The sequence below is a fragment of the Strix uralensis genome, chromosome 3 (assembly GCF_047716275.1).
Source record: "Strix uralensis isolate ZFMK-TIS-50842 chromosome 3, bStrUra1, whole genome shotgun sequence".
NCBI classification, from domain to species: Eukaryota; Metazoa; Chordata; class Aves; order Strigiformes; family Strigidae; genus Strix; species Strix uralensis.
Window position 1 is genome coordinate 23,643,999 of NC_133974.1, and position 23,081 is coordinate 23,667,079.

The window sequence follows — 23,081 nt, forward strand, 5'->3', positions numbered from 1 at the left end:
ATACTGCAATAATAATAGTAATTTGTGGATTTGTTTTTAATTCCAATGAAAACCCACTAAAAGTTTTACACCTTTTGCAAGCCTCCACTGTATCTTCTTGTGTCTGCAGAGGTTTTGTGAGGTGTCAGCTTCTGGGTGTCATATAAGGAGGTGTTGACTCTGAAAGCTGCTGTTGACACTGAATATTGGGATCTACCTATTAAGTTAAAAATTACCTGCTAATGCCTGTTGGGCAGTGCTTGCTGAGACACAGACAGTGGGAAAGTTTGTTACTGTTAGGAGCTGTAGGAATTCTGGTACTTTGATATTAATTCCCCTAGTAATGACAAGATGTTTCTGCCCACAAAGAGCATGGCAGAACAAATTTTCCTTAGATCTTAGATACCACCAACATGCTAAAAGCATCCTCCTTGCTTTGCTCTGTGCCCAAAGCACAAATTGTCAAGCTCAGGAGTAGCTTCAAGATTGTTAAGTGTATCAATTTAGACCATTATAGCACAATCCCTGCTAAAAAATCTGAAGGGAACATAAAATATATATTTAAAAGATATAGCACAGAATATCATAAAAACTGTATTATTTTACATTTAATTAATGAGGTACTACAGGTTTTTTAAAGATAAGTGCAAACAAAAGCTGTGACTAATATATCACCAAGTTATAAAATCATTGAGAAATGAGTAATTTTGAGGTCTAAGCTTCACATGGTCCACATATTTTTCTTTAACTCCTAGATCGTGGTAAAGTCATTGGTGGTTTGCCTGATGTCGTTACTATAATGGATGGGAAGGTAAGAACAGTTTTTGCCAACAAGTCATGCTGACTGGTGAGAGTTTTGCTTTAACAGCAAAAGGGAGGGAATGCAGATGATTTTGTAGAAGCTGTAAGCAGAAGGAGAATATTTTAAACCACTTATTTTATTTCATTTTATTTATTATTGTCTCATTTATTTGAGACACATGTGAATTCTAAGTGAGCACAGGTACCATAAACTGACTATACAGACTGATTCAGATCATTTAGGCAAGCAAGGTCAGCCTCAAGAGGAGCTGGTCTTGTGCTGATTATAGAGTCTTGGAGTTAATCTTGGAGTTAACTGCATAATCAAATCTGGGCTGGCTTTCAGCTCTGTGTACTGAGTAGAGCAGTTCAAGGGGAGAGTGCACTCCTGCTCTGTAGAAGAAACTAAAGAGGCAGGAGGAAGCAGCCGCTGTCTGAGAGCCAGTATAATAGAAACAGAAAATAGGTCCCATTCTCCAGCATGCCAGACATAGACTGTTATGGCTGGTAGGAGTAAAGAAGGGTAAAGGACCTACCTGAGCCAAGGAGCTAAACTCTCCCCTCTTCTTATATATTGGCAGATAGCCCCATTACAATATATAATTATGGGAGATGGAAGGCTAGTGAATACACTTATTTTTTTGACATCAGTAATAACTAAACGCCCAGATACAAAGTCAGAATTGGTAAATCTTTGCAAAGTCCCTTCCTAGGTCAGATTGAGTGGTGGAGATGAAATTTCATTATTCTGACTGATTGTCCCTCACTGGGATTTTTGTCATGGTGGAGGGGGATCTCATGCAACCTCAGCCCAAACTCTGTGGGTACTAAGACAGAAGGAGAAGACTATTAGTCTGAGCTGCTGTTAGGCCTTACAGGTGCAAGGAAGTACTGGAACTCGGTCTCTCCATCCTGGGGGAGAGTTCCAGACTCCAGACACCCAAGCCTTCAGTCCAGGAAAAACAAACTTTTTTCAGCCTTCCCACTCAGACAGCAAATTCTTGTCTCTTTTTCCTGAAGCAAATCTTCTTCTCTTGGGCGCCCTGTCCTTCCCTATGGGGAGGAACTAGGTCTTCAATCTGGGATGAAAAATTATTGAAGGAGAACAGGGTAAAAAAAAAAAAAGAAATCAGTATTGTGCATGGTGCAGTGGAGGAACTTGGAAATTATTCTCGAGTACTTCTCACAGCACAAGAACTAGGGAATGTCTAATTACATGGTCATTACATGGCTTTAAAGAACCAAAAGGATTTTTTTTTTTCAAGTGGTTCATAATTAATTTGTGCCTTAGTACTTTAGGTGAAAATAGATTTGGGTCCAAAAAAGAAAATAGGCAATATCATGAAAGGAAGTCCAGCAGGGGCCATTAAATACAATGTTCTCGATAAAATTTATGCTTATAACCAGTTTAAAAGCCATCAAATTGTGGAAAGCAGGAAGGCATACTGGGAATAGGATCACACTATTCATCCTCTGCATTTTTGTATACTTTCTTAAGCAGTTGCTTTTGACCTCTAAAAGAGCTAGATGGACTTTCATTCTGAGTGACTATAGCAGATCAGCTCATGAGCCAATGTGACTCTTACCATCTGCTGGCTATCAAAAGCATGTTGATCAGGTTGTTTATGTCTCTTGTATGAAGTGCATCTTCAGAGACATCATCTGTGTTGCTCTGTGTGAAAACTGTCTTATCACCGGAGTAAGAGGTTGCATACAACTATTCCAACTTTCTGTGTACTTGGCTATTTTGTGGATATCAGGAGCAGTGTCTTTAGAAAGATGGGGAAAATGTGGTCCTTGCAGTGGCTGCTTAAAGCTGCTTAACTCTGGACCAGACAGATGATTTTCCTCTTGGCTCATTCCTTCCTTTGTCTCTAATGGGTGTTCACATGAGGTGCCTTCTTATTGTGATAGACAGAGGCACTTTACAACAAGAAAGCTAGTCTTTTAGGAGGTTAGGTGTAAGTCACTCTATGACCAACACCTTAAAATAGTCTAACTGTAAGGAAACAGCTTGGTGAAGTCACCCCTGACTGCATGCACAGACTAGCTGCAGTTTCTTCATATAATCATGCCCTAAAAACTACAACCTCAAATTAAGGAAATACTACATAGTGCATTTCCAGAAGTAAAAGGCTTCAAAGGAGACTTAATCATGTGAGGATTAAATAACTGAATGTGTGAAGAGAAAATCTCTGATTCCTGAAATCATGCAAAACAAAATGGATCACGAGATTTAAAATCACCTCTAAATTAAATATGAACATGTACAATGAAAGAGTTGGTTAAGTACAAGTGTGAGAAGTTAGCTATACAAAAAAAAAAAAGCGTAGAGTTTTCCTCATTCAGTGGAATGGTATAACTACACAAATATATAGACAAAAGACAGAGCTTTACTAATGCTTCTTAAGAGAGTATAAATCATTTTAGGTCACATCTATAATTTAATAAGTTAGAACAGGCCAAAATGATCTAAAATGACTGTGGAATATATCTGTTCTCTGGTAAGTTATTAACTATTAAGACGATTAATTATTATGGATTAATTATTAATTGCTCTTAAATGAGGTTACTTTTGAGGGCAATAGTCATGAAATGTTGCCTGAGATACAGTATGGACAATAAGATTTAAACTCATGCTATTAGACATTAGTTTGATTTCCCAAATTTTATTTTTCTGTTTGCATCATTAAGCCTTTAAATATTTTACAGTAAGGCTAGTTCCTATAGGCTATTAGTTAACTTTACATCCTACATGATACCAGTTCTTTAAGAGGACTCACATACTCAGGTTGTTAATAGGTTGCAACCAGAGCATGTAAATCTTCCTTCAACATTCCCCTCTGAATTTGGAAGCATGTTGTATGCAAGACTGCTTCTATTTGTGAACATATGGAACTTTTGATCACTTAAAATTTCTTTCTGTTTTATTTTTTTCTCTGACATATATTGCACCTATTAGAGTCATCATCATTCAAGAAAAATATTGCACAAACACATGCATGTATGCACACAGACAGACTCTCTCTGCTTCCTCTGGGTCAGGATTTGGTGAAACCTGAAGGGGAATATGGAGGGGAGGGAATATAAGGAGGCATTCTGGTAGAAACTATCAGGTTTGGGTTGTTCATTGTTGATTTTTTTCTTTCTTTTTTTTCCCTAACACAATGGTGCATACGTGAAATTCTTAAGACGACTTTATTTATCTAGGGAAGAATTTTAGGCAGAATGATTTTCAAGCAAAGGTGGACAAAGTAGGCACTAATCAATGCAACTTCTCAAATGATTCTTTCATTTATTCTGTCATCACTGTACATAAATACATAAAGTTCACATACATATACATATGGTGCTCAAAATGGGGTTCAGCAGTAACTATATAAAAGTTTGGAAGAACAACCACAAAAATTTTACCGGCTGCTTCAATCTCATTTCAGTCCTTGGAAAATACCTGAACTGCCAGGATGGCCTAGTAGGTCATTTCAGCTGTTCTCTGAATACACTATACACACATGTAACACTTTTATAACATCTATGTATTATTTATTCTTCATGAAATATTTCCATTTTACTAGTCAGCAGCATCTAGAATCAATGTCTAATGATTCATGTTATGTACTCAATTTTTAAGTGATATATATTTATTTTTTTTTTATCATCTCAAGCAATAACCTCAGAAGGCCTCGGTCAGAAAAGATTTGCTCAGTTCTCCTCCCCGCTGTGTACGGGGAAACTTCAAGGATGTTTTTAAACCTATCATTGCCTGAACCTCATGTCAGACTAATGGGTTGTCAGGAGTCTCCTGCAGGCAGGATTGCAGTGACAGTCCAACTTACCATCTTCAGACATTGTTACCCTGTGGCTATTACTGCATAACAGTCATTGGTAAGATGGTAGAAAGACTGAATCAAAGAAAAAAAAATATTAGGAACTCTACTTTTCAGTCCTCAAAAACCTGCCTTACTTTAATTAACTAGGAATAAGAAGTGCCTGAAAGCAATACTGAGAATATTCTGGTTAAACCAACCTGACTTATCCTCAAAATTACTTCTCTTTTTCTCCTTCAGACGCTGAATCTGACTTGTACTGTATTTGGAAATCCTGACCCCGAAGTGGTTTGGTTCAAGAATGACAAAGTGTTTGAATTTAATGAGCACTATGTGTTTTCACTGGAACAAGGGAAATATGCCAGTTTAACAATCAAGGGAGTGACCTCAGAAGACTCAGGCAAATATAGCATTCATGTCAAGAACAAGTATGGCGGGGAAACAGTGGATGTCACTGTAAGTGTGTACAGACATGGTGAAAAAATGCCTGAAATTAAGCCTGGCCAGCTTGCTAAACCCAGGCCAATACCACCATCAGAAGAAGTCCTCAAACCTGAGGGCAAGGCAAAATCCAATAAGTAAAGCTTGACACTATGTTTGACAAACAAAATAGAATACATGAGCTGTAGTTGAGGTGTTCCCATACATAACTAATTGGTAATATCCAAAGGGAAAGTGAGCTTTTAGGGATTTGCTTCAGGGAGGTAGCTGTGCTATGGTGCTGTCCACATTTCCAACAATCTCATCTTGAATACATGTACTAGGGTGGGACTGGCAAATAGCAAAAAGCCAAATGCCTTTCAGAGGTTTCCATATGCAATGGCAAGTTGCACAAACCTACACAAAACCTCCATTTCCACCCTCCCCAATTCTCTGCAAAAAACCCAGACAACCCAACAACCCTCTGAGAACAAATGTCCCATTAGTAAAGGTAGTGAATTGCAGTTAGATACATATTCAGAGATGGTTCCTGCTTTGTTCCACACACAGTCCCTTTGGCTTTGAAGCCTCTGATCCTGTAAGTCGAGCAGGTAGCCTCTATTTAGCAGTGATACTGTTGTTTCATAGTGTGACTTTATCTTTGGTAGACTTGTACGAATGTTCACTGTTTACTCATTGAAGCATAGGTTGTATTTTGTTTTTCTTGCTCTGTGCTAATAAAACTTTAAAAGTCACCTTTGCTACTCACTGCTCTAAATCACACCTAACTAGTTCTGTTTACTCTCTTTCATTGTTTAATTATTGCTTATTGCACAATTTCACAGCTGGTAGCATGCAGACTATCGACTTTCAATAAAGAATGCAAATTATGGTTAATCACAGCCACTGGTGGCACTTGTGACATTAATTTTACTCTTTACGATACAGGTCAAGATGCAAGCTTAAACTGGTACCAAAATACGTGTATACAATTCAGCCACTTAAGCTACTTATGTCTTTGATTCTCCTCTATCCAAAATGAACAACAGAACTCTTCCATGGGTGATGTTCTGCTAGGCAAACATTTCAATGTATGCTTATCATGAAACATTCAAATAGAATGAGCTTCAGTGAGATTACTCACATATCTGTCATACAACACAGCTCTGTGTTTACAGCTCTGGATTTTTCAGATCAGATTCCCTGTTCAATGAAAGTCCATCTACCGAGATGAACCTTTGTAATTCGCTAAACAGCTTCCAGCAAGGAGTTGTTTTAATGGTAAGTAACATTGGTGATAAAAACACCCTGGATGCAGCCCTCCTCTCTTGTGTCTTCTCCCAGTCTCTTGGATAAATGCAAATAAAAGGGAGCACTGTGGGAGACAGGGGAGCTTAGATGAGGGGTGGCCTGGAGAAATAACGCTCTTCAAAATCTTCACCGGAGAAACTGGATGAAAGTGTCTGGCACAAGTATTGGGACTGTAACTTGTGTTTGCGGACATGGCTGAAAGCCAGTGCTGAGTGTCTGACAGCCTCTGATCTTAAGTGTGGAAAATATGGAAATAATTGTTCTGGGTTTTTTATTACTTTACTATTTTTTTTTCCAAGCACACAAACTGAGAAAACAGGAAACTGAACAGTTTCAGAGTAAATTTAATCTCAGGTCTTTTTTCCATATTTTTTTTTCTCATTTCAGTGACATAAACCTTCCATTCTTTTGTATGGCAAACAAATACTTCACTTGATTCAAAAAACGGTTTTTTTTTGGACAGATGAAAAGCAGAGGAAATGAAAAGCCAATTTACAAGCTGTCAGATACAGTAGGTTGGAGCACTCATCTGGGAGACAGGAGAGCAGTGTTCCTCTTCCCTGTCCTCCCCATCCATGGGGATTTGAACCTGTATCTGACCACCAAGAGTAGTGAACTAATCCCCTGTCTTTCCTGTATTTGGAAGTGCTGCTTCTATTTATTCTTTTTTAGTTTGTCTGACTAGGTAAACAGACTGAAAAAGAGACTAGGCCTAGGCATCCTACCTCTGACATGAGCATATTAAATGCTAGATTTGAGAGGTTATCTCTTCTTCTTGTATTTTATCTTAGTTTTCAGCATTAAAGGAGGGATTGAGGGTGTGGTAATGTAGTGTGAGAGACAAAAAAAACAGGACTGTGAGAAACACGGACTGAGAAAAACAGCCTGAGAAAGAGATAAAAGTTGAGGCCCTCCGAGCTAAGGAATGCCTCAAACACTCTCAAGACGAAACTATAGTCATGGGGTGGATGGGGTGGAGGTCAAAGCTGATAAGGCAGCCCAAATAACACAGGATGCAGCTGGAGGGGGGAGCCCTGTGGAGACAGGACGGCTCTGCTCTGGTGCATAAGACTTTTACAGCAAGCACCTGTGCTTCCTCCTTCTAAAATTGTTAATGTAAAACCTTATGCCTTACTGATAGGTGCCAGGGAGGGGATCTTCGGTAATAGCAGAGCTGCAGGAACAAGGGATAATTATTCCAACTCACTCACCCTATAATTCCCTGGTGTGGTCAGTCCGTAAACCTGACGGAAAGTAGCAACTGACAATTGACTATTGGTGATTAAATGCCAATACAGGTCCTCTAACAGCTGCAGTACCTAACATAGCTGAACTGATTGCAACCATACAGGAACAAGCCCACCAGGTCTTAGCAACTAAGTCAGGACGTAATATGTAGACTGTTTAAGAACCTGATAGTTTGAATGGATAATGATGAGGATGAGAATGGATCCACTGTAGTTTCAAATTCCCCAAGTAAGAAAGACTACAAGCCTCCTTTGCAACTCAGTGATATCTGTCAGTAGTCATGATAAAACACAACAGGCCAGCTTTGGAAAGGAAATAGTCTTTAATCACACTTTATTAAAAGATGCTTTGATTTGGAATAAAAAGCTTTTTGAAACATTTACTTAGTACTTAGAGTCAATGAACAGTGAGTTTATATTTAAATACAGTATAAACAGCCAGGAATTACATTGGAGAGTGATCAGAAATGCTTCTTTTGGGTGAAAAATTCTTGTGGCTATAGAACCACATTCTGTGTCTGGTCATTGAATGAAAGTGTTCAAGAGTGTTAAAGACTCAAGAAAATGATATTTTATATGAATCTGTCATCACAAGAACTTCAGCAAATCTCTCAATAAAATAACTCAGATTTTCTTTCTTTCTATCCTAAATTCTTATTAAAGGCCTTTAAGGTTTTCAAAATCTTACTATGACAAGTTCACAAAACATCAGAGCCAGTCTGCGTAGCATACAAAGTGAGCATCAGCAAGAATTTAATATTATTCTTATCTCCTTCTACAGTACACAGGTTAATTTTAGCTGACACTATCAAATTATTGCATGTTATGGCAGCTTTTCAGAGGTATCCTTGGGCACAGGAGACAAGGTTAGTCTCATCTCGGTTTAGCTGGCCTTAGTTAAGCAAGCTCCACTTATTTCGTTCCAGGCAAACAGAAATAATTTATTATGACAGTTAATCCTCTGCTGAAGTACAGAAATTATCATTCACAGGAACATTGTATTCAAAAGGCTAAGGACTTCCTATAAACTGTTTCACGTTTTTCAGTGTTCAGTGTACCTTTTCTTCTTTTGTACACATTTTAAAATCTTGTTATGAGTGCTAGGAAATTAATCAGGCCAACTCTGTTTAAAAGGGACTACCTTTTCAGAGTGAACGTGCATCTAGCTGCCCAGAGGGGCAATTGGATAGATATTAGAGGGACAAATAGGATGCTCTGGTAATCAAGTCAGATGGAATACATGATGAGGCGTATTAGCATTTGCTTACACCTTTCACAGACTTGGTGTCAAAATTTGTTTAATTAATAAACACTTTGAAGGGGGAAAAACAGAAAGCAAGATTTGCTAGAGAAGGTCTGATGCCAAATGAGCCTACCCACACTAACGTCAAGGGAGATTGACTCATTTATAGTGGATGTGAATTTAGTCTGTTATTTTTACAAATCCAGGCACCCATTACAGTGAATTAGCTATTTCTGTTACCTTTAAGAAGAAATGCTTCTATTAGAATGATTTTCTGTCACACTGGTGAGTTTTGTGCTGTCTGAGTTTCATGTTGTGCCTTTCTAGGCAGTGCTAGCATGAAATGGAGCATCGTTGACTTGTCATGGGAGGCAGATAAGATGTCAGCCACTTGTGCTGATGGGCCAGAGTTGTGGCTGTGTCTGTCATGTTGGCATCCTGCTACAAGGCTGGCAAGGCTGCCTTTTCTCCAAGCACCTGCTTCCTTTGAATCATCTTTGATATGTTACTGTTTATTTTCTCGAAAACAGGTTCTAAGAAAATTCCTCCTAAGGCCAATTTACAGGTGCTTCTTAAGAGGAAAAGATTTTTTTTAATGACAGTATTTGTCTCTAGTTTAAGTCTTTCTCGAGCCCATAAGGTTCACTTGCATCCCACAGCTCAAAAACTTGTGTACACTTCACTAATCTGCTCTTGTATGGAGACAGAGGTTCAGTGATAATAGTGATGTTAACACTAAGTGATGTTAACACACAGTTTTTAAAGGAATCTTTTGAAATATAATAAAGCACTTAATTTTCTGTTTTGTAGAACTAAGAACAAAACCTCTAGATGGCACCAGAAGAACAAGCTAGAAATGAGCAGATCTTAAAAAATTCTGCCAGCTATAGCATATCTATCATTTTGATACAAACACATCACTTAGGGAATGGGAGATTATTAAAAGCATTATACTTATGCCAGTGACAAGGACAGGTCCAGCAAATGACTGTTTCCCGGAAATAGCAGGTGATTTTGCAAGCAATAACGCTGCCTCTTAATCATTGCATGACACACATTAAGAGGTTAAGCATGCCTTGTAAAATATTGCAAGACTCATGTTACATCAAGTTTCTCCTTAGGATATGAAAACCCCAGCATATCAACTATATTTACAAAGGGAGATTTGAATTCGAGCTCTAAAGACAAACCTCTCAGACTTAGAAGCTTCCACAGGTTTTCAAAATACTGTTTCTAATACTGCAAGGCCCATGCCCTGCAATTTTTGCTCAGTCTTTACAGAGGGATGTTTCCATCTCAAATTAAGGGGAGGTCTGGAAGAAAAGAGCACAGGGTCTGGCACTCAGCACTGCCACTGCAAGTGATTCAGTGATGTCGAGACCTGCAAGAAACTACCAGTAGCCTTCTATATTAATATTTAATTCCTCATTGGAATGTGCAGTAACTCAGTACCAGCTTTGTCCTTGGGTATTAGCTCAAGGTTTATCAGATTGTTATATTTTAAAAATAGCACACTTGACCTCACATCATTTCCTTTATGAACATTTGAACTCTGTGTGGGTGCATTAAAGGACTGTTAACTTGTAATAAACTTGTCTCATTTTTTAAGTTAATGTAACTTCATTTTCTGTTATTGTTGCTCTTCTCTTACATTAATATTGTACAGCTGAGAGTCTGATAGGAAAAAGAGACTTAGACACCCTACTGCAGTTAGAAATAATAACTATTTCTAGTTATTATTCTAGCAGCTAAAGCCTTTCCCATGGTATCCTAAACTATCTGACGGGGTTGTCCCATGCAGGTTTCACTGGGCACCAGTGTCCCCCAAGAGGGAATTTGTCATCCACCCTGCCAAGGGCCTCTGTGGGAAGCCATTATCCATCCAATGACATTGATGCACACAGCATGTAGAAGAGAGGCAGATGGAAAGAGCTGCAACTTCTGTTAAAGACAGAGCCAGTGTAGCTCTTTACCATTTTAAATCATGGTAAAAAATATGATTAAAATTTTAGTCTGCTGACCACTGGACCATTTTGAATGAAGAAGTGCACTAAAAGCCAATCCAACAATTGTAAATCAACCCCAAAGCTAGCCCTTCTGATTGCAAGATAGCATGTGAAAAAGAACCCCACATAGTTGTGTGCCACTTTTGCTGTCTGGAAAAAAAATGCCTTCCACATATGAAAATGGCAATCAACCTCCTGCATGGTGCTTAATGGGAGGTAAAACACAAGACGACTCCCTGGCTGGGAGTTATGAGGCCACATGCAGATGTCTTCATCTGAGCTAATCACTGAAACTCCCTTCTTAGAAAATGGAGAGAAACAAGTACTAGTAAGGCACAAGTCACGTCACTCTAAAGCAGGTGTCTCAAATAAGTAGATGAATCATGTCTATTCTTTCCACTGACTGTAAAAGGATCTTAACCAAGTTGGATGGGAGACATCTACATGGCTATTGTCTGAAGTTTGGTGTGATAAATTCTGCACCATGTTTCTCCAATTTAATTAGCTCTTCAGTTGAAAAATCTATTTACAGAGATGCTTCATAATAGCTGGAATTTTTGCTATGTTTTTACAGACTGGTTTTGTTTACTGAACTCTTATATTTTGAAGTCTTTGCAGCCTTCTTGGATATCCATGTTATTTTGAAATCCCTGTGCAAGCATTTGTTGATATCTAGCAGTCACTTGGTCCCAACTCATAGTTGACTCTTGTGATTTGGCCTTTACCAAGACATTGTGTTAGGCCTTCTATTCTTTTAAATATGTAAGTAAGTCTTCATCCCAGTTTTTGGTTGGCTGTGATGCTGCTGTTAGTATGGGAACTTGTTTCTGTCTTTCCTCATCTCAGTGCCATTGTTCTGGGGCGACATCTCAATCAATAGATGCCATAAGCTTTTCATGGTCAATTAGTGCCCTTTTGCTAAGCCCATAAGATACGCCTTGTGCAGCTTCTCTGTCATGCTGGCCAGGCACACCCTCTGGCTGGAGGAGCATGATTCTGTGGTTCTTATATGCCAAAATTCTTCCAGTGTGCCTAAGGCAGCTCAGTGACTGGCCAAAGCTTTGAATCCTCCTCCTCCTGGGCTTGAACCTGTCTGTTTTTGTCTTCTGGTTGTCTCTAACTAGTCCCCAGTTACCTTTCTGTTCAGGTCTGTTACTCTTTAGACTTTGTGGTTTCTTGGTATGATCTCTGTCATTCAATCTGCTGTCTTTCGATACTGCTTTAATGGCAGAATCTGTATCAGTAAATAAAACAGTGCCAGACTTGATTATCTAGTCTTTAGGCCAACACCCTGTACACATCACATTAATCTCTTCTAGCATCCACCATAAAGTGTAATATCATCTGGACTGCCCACTGGAGAATGTACTTACATACCCTAACTACCGATCAGGAGGTGTATAGGAGTGTGCGAGCTGACCTGCACCAAAACTTTGTTAAGGTCAGTCTGAACAGATAAAAGCACTAGCTAATTAAGTTCAGTGCTGATGCCTTAACACTGGTTAATTTACTAGCAGAGGTTGTTACTAAAGTGTCCAAGCACCAGTAGCCATATGAAATGTGCATGTGATAGCATCAAGACTTAGTGTCCTGTTAGTAAGTAAATAATTGAGCCTGCATAGCCTGCTGTTCTCATAACCACTTTCAGCAAGCAAGCCTATTATAATGAAAATTAAATGTTTGTTTCAGCAGCCTGTGTGTCTCTGTACTGTTGGTAGCATTTCTGGATGTTGACACTTTCCCGTTTATGATGCCTTTTTATCAGCATTCACCACTGATCCTCTTCCTACTAATTTTTGGGTAACACGGGGGAAACAATGGATTATGATTAACTGGCACATTAGTACTTGAACTCCTCTGCAATGTATACAGCACTTTGCAGGCTTAGATTCTAAACTTCCTGATTTTCTTCTTGGCTTTTGGATAGACCTCCAGGTCACATACAGTAAACATCTGTGGCAGCTTTTGCTGTTAAAGATTATGTTCTGACCTTTCAGGGACAGGTTGGGCTCTTGTGAGGTCTTTCTCCTTAGCTTGGTGCATACCCCCCAATGCTCCAGTCTGTTTGGCATTTATGCCTGGTCAATGGGCTTCCAGGTTGCCTCAGATGTGTTTTTTTTCTCCAAGTATGACATGCAGACCTGTTTTACTTTGTCATCAGGTCTTAAACCTGTTTTTGTGTTCCCTTTAAACACAAGCATGTTTTACATACACAGCTCTCCTTTTAGTGGTTTCAGGCAGCTAAATTCCTATGGATCTTATTCTCTTCAGGCTTACTCATCTGAAGTAAGCCTGTGTCCCATTCTATTATGACTGTCTGAAGTGTCCTGCCGCAAATCAGAGAGTATCTCTTTCAGACCTCTCTGTCTCCTGCATCATCAAGTCACCTGTCTTGTAGTCCATTTAATTAACCATGATTTCCCTTCTCATAACCTTATTCTTACCTCATAGTACTGAAGACTCAGAAACATAATTTCCATCACTTTGAGAACTCCACATGATACTTTCTGATGGGTTCTGGTCAGGCCTCATGTCCATCCCGTGCCAAAACATGAACTGATATATGACTGTTCCATTCTGAAGAAAACAGCTAGTAATTCCCCTTCCACCTGGGCACAGTCTCTTTGGGCCTGACAGGCTTTAATTGAAAATGCCATGGGCCAACGACTGTGCAGTAACTGTGTTCCCAAGTCTCCTCCTGAGGCCTCAGGCTGTAATTACAGATGCTCCACAGACGTTTCAGGATTGGCATCTTGCTTACATTCATCTTTATTCTTTCAGATGATCTTGTATTTTGATGTTAAAGAGACAGGCAGAGATATTCTGAGAGTGAAAAGGGACTTGTGTCTTTAGTCAAGTTGAGCCAATAAGATGTAATCCATTAGCAAAAACCCCTCAGAGACTTGTATTGTTTTTCCTTTCCAGGAACAATACCAGCACACCTCCCCTGGAGATTGGGTTATTCCTTGAAGTATTGCTTCTTCTTCTCACAGGACTAATCATTGCCAGCATGAACCAAATTCAGTTCACACTTCAACAAGCTGGACCCACAGGCTGAAGTCCCTCACTTCTTTTTTCTGTGCTAATCAATACAGTAGCTATAGCACATTCTGCACCATACATGTTTCTCAGTTGTGAGTGCAATGTACTGTAACAGCAATTATAAGGGAAGGTGATGAGGGCACCTTGCCCACTGAGATTTGAAAGGCAATTTGGGATAATGTGACTAAATTCAAAAAGGATTTCCAGTCTTGGTGGCATCTAGTTAATTTCACTTATGACCCCACTGACAGTAAAGCCACAGCTTTTGTTTTGACAATACGCAATATGCTTCGGTATACACCGTATCTATTAGAACATAGGGTATGGGCCCAACAAAATGGGAACAAATGACAAACTGTTTATGTTGAAGCATGTGTTATAAGGGAACAACAAGGATTTATTTGTGAAAGTAATACCATTAGGGCATTTGTCACTTTGAAATACATCCTGATGAAACCTCTGAAACTGTACTTGTGTATCTTGGAAATTGATATGTTTGTATGAGAACACTTTGTGATTCTATACTTACAGACAACACCACTGTAGAGACATATAATTACTCAAATATCTGTATTTGTGATCTCACTAAAATTATGGGCTGCAACTTTAACTATTCAACTCTTGTCACAACCCACCAATTGCCACAATCTGACTAGACATTGTATCAAGATTTATTGCCCACACCTATTGGAATGAATCTCACATTGATAAGAAAACTTTCAACTTGATGGCCTGAGTCAATTGCTAGAATGAATTCAGAACAATGGACAAAGAACCCTGATTACTGTCCATCAAAATGCAGAGAAGATACAACATGTCCTAGAAAGAGTGAAAATGGAGAACATCACTGGTGGGAAACTTTTTGGATGGTCACCAACAATAACTGGGATTTTTGATGCTGCATCCAATTGTAGTTTTGTTATTTTTAACCTTATTATGTTTACTACTTCTAATCATTCTGTATATCAAAGTTTGGCAAAAGATGAAACAAATTATGTTAATCCAACAAGTAAAATGTATACAATCAACTGATTCTGTATGTGAAATTTTATAACTAGCATTAAATGTGTCACCTAAACTAAACAAATTATCAAATAATTATACTCTTACTGCTGATCTGCAATATACCACGTATTTATGACATAGATGCAAGAGGTACATATACTGCCATTCTGTGAGTTGATAAAGTGGATTGACTGTAGTTATGGGGTGGAGAGCAATGGATGCACTCGACCCCTTAACCAAACTAGTGGTAGTTTGGTACAGGCTCCAAAGGAGGTAAAGGCTGAAGCTGTTAACAGGCCAAGAACTCCTCTGTTTTCAATCTGTGCTCTGAAAACCCACAAAGGAGCAGAGTGACACAGGGACCACTGATGCATATGAGCTTGGAACACCAATCATGCAATAACACATGAATAGAGGGAGGCTTTTCCAAGACCCATTTTTCAAAGAACAACGTTGTAGGTACAAGGAGTCTTATGCATACTTTTCCCATCACATGTAATTTGAGTAAAAGCCAACTAATTTTTTGCATAAATATGACAGTCTAATTGAGCCTTCTGTGAGCTCTCCCTGCTAGGCAGCATGGCTGCATGGTGGTGATGTCTCCTTGAGCTGGAATGTCTCTCAAGGTTGGTTCTTGAGGCAGAGAGACCTTTTATCAATGGCAGACTTTTGGTAAGTGACCGATACTGCACATACCCTTGTCATATGGTAACTCTGATTTGTGACTTGGTAACTTTGATTTGTGCCTTGATAGTTTTGAATCGTTCAAATGATTGTGCCATACAGTAATAGAGTGAACCTTGCCATCAAACTTTATTAAGTTGGACTTTTACAACATCATATTAAACCCACTTTTGCTAATACCTTTGACAGTGGTTCTTTAAGCAATCTAAATCACCCATTTGTGACAGATTGAATGAAGAAAATCAGGAAAGGGGATCTGCAGAAGAAAATTGCCTCTTGCTGTCCTCTTGAAGACCTGTCTAAATTTGGCCAAATTGGTATTGTAGTTTGCACATGAGTAGAGATTTCCTAGAGGTAAGAGTCTCTGATGGTTCTGTGTGCACAGGTCAAGCTCCATCCAACAACAGTTTGCTCTTTCCCTGAGATGACTCCTCTGGGATGCCAGAGGCAGTGCCTGCTCTCTTAACTAGCTGCTGCAGCAAAGACCATCTCTTTCCTTTCTCCTGTTTCCCTGTGGGATTCAGGCAGGGTAAGAAGAGGGAGCTGGCTGATGCTGGTGCAGAGGAGGCGAGGGGAGATGGTTGTGGGAAACCTTGGACCACAGGGAGCCCAGGGAGGAGAGGGGAAGGGGGTCTGTGGAGATGCTGGGGGCAGCTGGTAGAGTGAGTGAACAGGACAGCTTCAGAGAGCATTTGATTGTGGGGAAACTGGCCTGACTGAGAAAAGAGATAATAGCAGGGAGAGAAGAAATTTTTCAAACTATAAAGGGAGCTAGAGGGGAAGGAGACTGCAATGAAGGGGATGGGCAATCAGGCTGAGATGAGTACCTGGTACATGTGTGGAAGAAGCAATAGTGAAACAGAATGCAGCTGGGTAAGAAGGCAAAAAAGCAGTAGGGACAAAAGCATGGGTGGGATGACATGTATTTCTCTCCAGAGCCTGAGATCATGGACATATCTGTGTATCTTAGATTAGTACATTTTATGAAATCTGCTGTTCATTAGCCAAAATTATTACTGGTGGCAGCTTCTAATGAGCAGATCATGGCAGATGAGTGGGGTAATAGGGCTGAAATTCAAGAGAAGATCTAAGCAGTAAGATAGAGTGACAGGAAGAGAGACATTGGTGAGAAACTGTGGGAAAGATGCTGCTGTAACTGGGAAAGACCATGTCAGATGACAAGCCAGAATGATATGGAAAGGTACCTACTCCGAGATACTAAAGGAAGACTCAGCAATAACACCAACCAGAGTATGCAGGGAAAAAGAGAGAAATTAAATATTCAACCAAGCTTACAAACTGAGAAGGAGATTCATAGTGGGTATATTCATGGCTTTATAAGGGTATTTGCAGCGGGAGTGTCAGAATTTCTGTTTGCTGGAACTGTTATGTGGCAGAAGATGCTGGCATCAGAAGCAGAGATATGTGATTGAGCTGCACAAGAAGGTTCAATCTAGTCAGATAAATGTAACAGTTGTTCTTTTAGTTATGACAGATATATCCCTGCAAAGCTCTGATCTTCTACATGTGAAGACTACCAAGTTCCCTAAGGGACTCAGCTACAGGATTCTAAATAAAGAAATGAAAGTCTGTGACCAGATCCTCAAGACAAACTTGCAAAATCTCTGAAACTTTCTGATAGTTAAACCTGTCTCCTTCTCAGGATCTTTGTACAGCACTGGACCTCTTAAACTTAATACATAGACTGATGAGAATATCTTATTCATAATGACAAGGGGGGCACTATCTTCTATCTGAGGGGATGCTGGTAGGGAATTCTTTAGTTTGAGGAGCTTCTTCTCCTTACCAGCTGTTCAAATACTAATAACAGAACTACTGACAAAAGAAAGTTTATGTTTGGGCTACACAACCTGATTAAATTTTCTTTTCTAGTTCACCGGCAGTAGGTTGGATCTCAAATAGGGCAGAGAAGGAACTGTGCAGCTATCAGTATTTGCTCTGCAGTGATTTAATCTGTCAAGCTGCATACAGCTTTCTGCTTTGGTTTTACAAAGCCAAAAATTTTAATAGAAAAAATAATGAGATATTGTGGCCTGCCAGTTTCACTGATGTGTCCCTATTCTCTGTACCCAGCTCCAGTGACACATTGTGGCCATAACCTTAATGTTTATGACTCTCTTGCTCTTCTGGCATGGTACAAAACAACCCCCAAGAATCTAGCGTATATATTTCTCACCTGTAGAAGTACTTTATTTTCAAGGTTTTCTTCTGTTTTCATTACCTTGGCATTGTGATCATGAGCTATTGTGTGAAGAATTGCAGCACCACATTTGCAGAAAACAAATTTGTATATTTTAACTGCCATTTTCTGATTTTTAACCCCTGTCCTGTTAGATTTCTTTATTTTCCTGAATTATAATAAATGCTTTAATGATGAATCTACACCTAATTTGGAAGACAAATGAAAGCTCTTTCATGTAGCTCTTATTTTCCTTTTTTAATTTTATTTTGGTGGTTAATCTCAGATGGGACATGAGTATCACATCCTTTTTTTACAAGGACTTTACTGAGTGCATAAACTCTTATACAGTATGAATCACATTTGAGAAGCTTGATAATAACTGCTGCAATATTCCTATTCAACCCAGAATGACAACATCTTTGCTATCACTTACTGGAAGTACATATTATAGTGGAAAGCTTTAATAGACCACTGTTTAAACTATTCCCAGAAAAACAGAATGATGAGGACCAGATAGCAAAGAAAAGGTAGTGCACTTCAGGCATAAGAAGTATCATGAAAGAAATATTATGTGCAAGTGACACTTTCTTGAAAAAACTGAAGTTGTGAGCTGGAGTAAAATTAGCAAGCGGGAATGTAGGAAGCTCTGACAACACAACCTGATAAAAAAAGATGTTTTGTAGTTTGTTCCACCTGTTAAAATTTAAAGAAAAAAATAAAGAAAAAAAATGAAAGAAGTTGAGCACTTTTACACAGTGACTGGTCCAACATAAAATCTCAGTTTTTCTCTGGGGTATTCTTCCCTAGAGGGATAAGTTCTTCATACGGGCTACAGCACACATACCTCTAAAAACTGTGTCTTGTATGACACAGCATTCATGAAAGCGTGCAAAAAAGCAATGTGTGAAAATATTGGCAGTACTAAAGTTCAGTCTTTGCTCTGTTGCTTGAATCATGACTAACTGATAAACGTTCAAAACCAGGTATTAGGAGGAAATAATTCTCCCTGAGGCTAGCAGAATTCAAATTGGAAGCTAGTAGCTGATTTTCAACAGTGAGAATCAATTAACATACAGGGTATAGCTTTCAATAACAATTGAAACAGAGGGTCTTTCTGAATAGATACACATTAGTTAAATCACAAGTTATTTAATAATTGCTGGGCAACTTAATTTTTTGGGTTTTTGTTCAGGCTGGTCAATTATTTTCTTCCTGCCTTAAAAATTTATAAAGCAACTGCAGTAGTCCCATATAATCTGTGTTATTAAGTGAAACCTTAATTCTTTCTTTCAGGGATAAGGTCTTGAACAAAAGAGCAAGTGACTCTGTCATCATGAAGGGTGTACAACTCAGTAATAATGAGAAGTAACTGAAAGGGGAAGTTCTACTAGGTGTTTCTGTGAGACATCTCCTCCCTTAGTGGGGAGGAGAGATGAAGCTTTTCCCCATGTAGAAGGTATACGACAAGATAGAGTTGTCTTTGCATTTAGAGACAAGGATTAGTAGTGATCTTGAATTGGATGCAACTCCTTGTATATCACCAGGCTGAAAATTTGAGTCACAGGACTGTCGTATTATTGAAATAAATGGGGTCATACTAAGAGACATGTTCTTGGGCACTGGGAAGTTTTGGCCCCTAAGGACTTTATTCACCCGTGCTAATTCTGCTTATCAATCAACTGGTTATTCACATTTAATTCTGGCACTAAAACATTCTTGCAGGAGAATCTTAATTTGTGAGCTCTTGTGTTATCTTGTGAGTTAAGACGTTAAACTAATTTGATGTTGCACTCCCTTGATAATGAAAAAGGCTGATGAGAATAAGAGAGATTTTACAATAGTGTGTCTCATTTAATCATTTTGCAGTTTGGTAGTAGGATGGTTTATCTTTCAAGTGGTGTTTGTGATACAGGACAGATAAAAAAACTGTCCAACAATCATAGTAAAAATATAAGTGTTCATTATTTTTATTACAATAACATTTAAATTTCTGCTAAAAATCATGGCTGAATGGTGCTAGAAGTTGTACAAAAAGCCCCAGATACATCAATGAGCTGTAATGTTGCCAATGGCTGCAATTTCTACTGTACCACCTTATAATTTAGACTCGAAGTCCTAGATGGATGTGAGTATATCAGTTTCAATTTAAAACATCAGAATGCTTTTCTAATCTGGTGATGGTGCAGAAAAGCTTGAGAACATGAACGAGAAAAGGTTAGAAAACAAAAAAAGTCAAGTGTATTTAACACTTCTCAGGAGAACTGGGCTTATTCTGTCCACTCTAACCACATCATTCACAAGTGTGGCCTCCCTAGGTGCACCCAAAGAAATACATCCAGGAGTGGGCTGCTGCCACTGGAGTAAGTTGGAGGACTATCTGCTATCAAGCCTCTTTTCTGGGGTGGGGAAAGCTCTCCACAGGCCATATGAACTGTCCTTGTTACAGCCACAACCTGCTTCTCATCACCATTTCTCCTTGTGATACTTCCCTCATGACACAACAGAAGCAAATCAGTTTATTAGACTTAACCCCTACTCCTTGGTTGCTACTGAACTACCTGAAGAGAGAGGGATGCTGAAAGCAGTTGCGTGATGGATTATTTTTTCTGATGGGCCACACGAATCCCCACTGGATCTGAGGTGAGCATCCCTGAGTTATAATTTTATCATAAACCTGAAGGCATTTGGCTGATAGTTAATTATGTATGAACACAGTGACATGAATTTTACCTTCACCTTTAATTAAAATGGTGTGATGATCAAGATTTATTAGAAAAGAACCTGCTTAAAACCAAACCCAAAACTTTCCTTCATACAGGAGTCTGATTTCCAGGCATAGCAAAGTGCTTATCTGTGCAAGAGGCCTTCTTGATCATATTCACATAATAGTCTACTCACTGTAACATACAATAATGCAATGTACCATTCTAATGACAGAACTCTTATTTTTAGTCATAAACTTATAAATAAACTTATTTATCCAACAAAATGTGCTGTCCTTTTCATTGTTGAAGCTTATGCTTATGCTACTCTAAAGCAAATTCTTATATGCCTATCAACATAACTGTCACACAATATCTCTGCTCCTGACAAGAGAAATACAAGCCCTTATTTTTCATATTTTTTGAATAAAAAAAAGTAGTATTCCAGAACTCTGTTTAGAAATATGAAGATTAGTCTGAATTGAACTCACATTAAGGCAGATCTTCAGTATTTACTGTTTAGAGGGGAAAATTAAATTCTAAGATACCTAGTCCTGGATGTGCTCAATAAAAGGATGCATAAATCAGCCAGTTTAATTCATATTCACAGGTAAAAAAAACAACTTACCAACATCTAAAATGATCATTTACAACTTAATGAAACAAATGGTCTTTCAGCTTAAAGCTGAAGACAAAGAGGAGAAAGAGGAGCTGATTTCTTGTCAGAAAATGAGTAGAAACACTCTCACGATGTAACGCAAAGAGATGTGTTAAAAGTTCCCGATAATGATGAAAAGCAGGTCACGTACATAGGTGCCTAAATATGGTTAATGAATATTTGGCCATGTGTAACCCCTGTGCAATGCTGCAGCGAATCAAAGAACAGCAGCATTTTTGCAGAGTGTTGAATCCTTAAAATGTTAATGAGGCAGTATGCAGAAGTCATAACTGTTGCCACTGTCAAGTGGCAATGAAAATAATTATCTGGTAAGATATCGGAGGCAGAGCTACTATCCCCTAAATTCTCATAGAACTCATCTGATTTACTAACTTTTCATTGCATCAAGATTTTCAGTTTGTCATGGCAACCCAGGAACAGATAGAGGAGTAGGATGCCATCAGGCAGCAGTCATAATGCAAACATAAGTTAAATGACTCTAAAGTTAACGATCCAAATTCTTCACTGCAGCCGCGAGGCACACAGTGTAACTTGGGGGAGGTGCACAGATGCTGTAAATTACTTTGGATGCCATAACCATGACCCTGGGCCAGCTGTGTATCAGACCAGACTGCTGGCATAAGTTACAATATTCTAACTGCTGTTGTGAGTGGTCCTGTATGGCTGTTGTGGCAGTCATGTAATGCCAGTGTCGTGCTGAGTCCCTGCCAGGTTTTTTTTCCCTTTTCTTTCTTACTCTGGCTGTAGGGTTGAAAGTAACTTGAGAACCGCTACATATTTTCTGCCCCGCTAGAAAATTACCCCACCCTGAATAATCTTTCCATTGCTGCTGGCCTTTTTAATTCAGCAAAATGTTGTAAGCCATCTTGAACTCAAGGGACAAGATAAGGCAATGTATTTTCCCTTGATTTGCATTTGTTTGTGTTTTACATTCTATTTTATCGTAATAGTATGGACACTAATTTTGCTTTAATTGTAAAGCCTAGATCCAAGAAAATGCCTTTAACAGTATCAAAAGACTATTCACCTGGGTAACAAAAAATGGTAACTGAAAAGCAATGTTATTGACAAAATTATCTGTCAGTGCAACAGCATCCTCTCTACAGTTTTCATAGTGTGATGATATTAGTGCATGTTAAAGCTGCCTGCCTGCTCTGCTGCCTGCTTTTTAGTGATAAGTATTATCTATTATATTGCAGGGGCTTTTGGACAGAGCCTTCTATATTTTGCAGTTTTCTGAATATATTTCAATACCTTCAGATTTTATCATCTGCAGATAATTGTTACAGACAAACTAACAGAAATTAATCTAGTGGAAGAACAGGGAGAAATTTCTACAGCCAGGGACACCAACAAACAGAAGTTAGAAGGTAGCAATTGAACCATGTGAAACTAGGACAGGCCTAGCAAGGAACAGACACTGTTCATCTGTGCAATAAAATCCATGAAGTTTAAGCCACAGCTGTAAAATTAATGGGCTTTTGTTTTTTGGTGAGCTGCCACTCCCTGGGGATAATAGCCTACATGTCTAGATTTCTTACATTCTCCTTTCCCTTATCCTGGAAACGTAGGCTGCTGAAGTCCTTTTTACACTGCCCTCCTCTCATTTTTTTTCCTGTGGAATATGCCAGGAACTTTCATAAAGCAGTCACTGTATTAGAAGACAGAAACTCCCAAAGCCTGGGTAAATGTCAGCGCCATGGAGCGACTTTCACCCCTGAAAGGTCACAGACTGCAGTTCCAGCACATTGTGGGCCAGTCAGCAAGCAACCAGTCAAGCATATCAGTTCAGCATAATACCACATTATTACATTTATCTGGCCAGCATTAAATGAGCCGCAGTCCTGTGTTTTGTTTTCCTTGACTTTGAAAGAATGAGGCAGCTTTTGTAGGCCATTCCAAAGCTGTTCATTCAAAGATTAGAAAAAGGCC

General features: G+C 38.9%; 1 protein-coding gene across 2 annotated transcripts in view; it reads left to right on the forward strand.

The window, feature by feature from the left end:
* Positions 1-5,929, forward strand: part of MYOM2 (myomesin 2) — an 81,140-nt gene extending 75,211 nt beyond the window's left edge. For both annotated transcript variants that reach the window (XM_074861692.1, XM_074861693.1), the window contains 2 exons: positions 735-790; positions 4,848-5,929. In XM_074861692.1, coding sequence (XP_074717793.1) covers positions 735-790; positions 4,848-5,189 — 398 coding nt within the window. In that variant the 3' untranslated portion in view covers positions 5,190-5,929. The remainder of the gene's footprint in view (positions 1-734; positions 791-4,847) is intronic.
* The last annotated feature ends 17,152 nt before the right edge of the window (positions 5,930-23,081 follow it).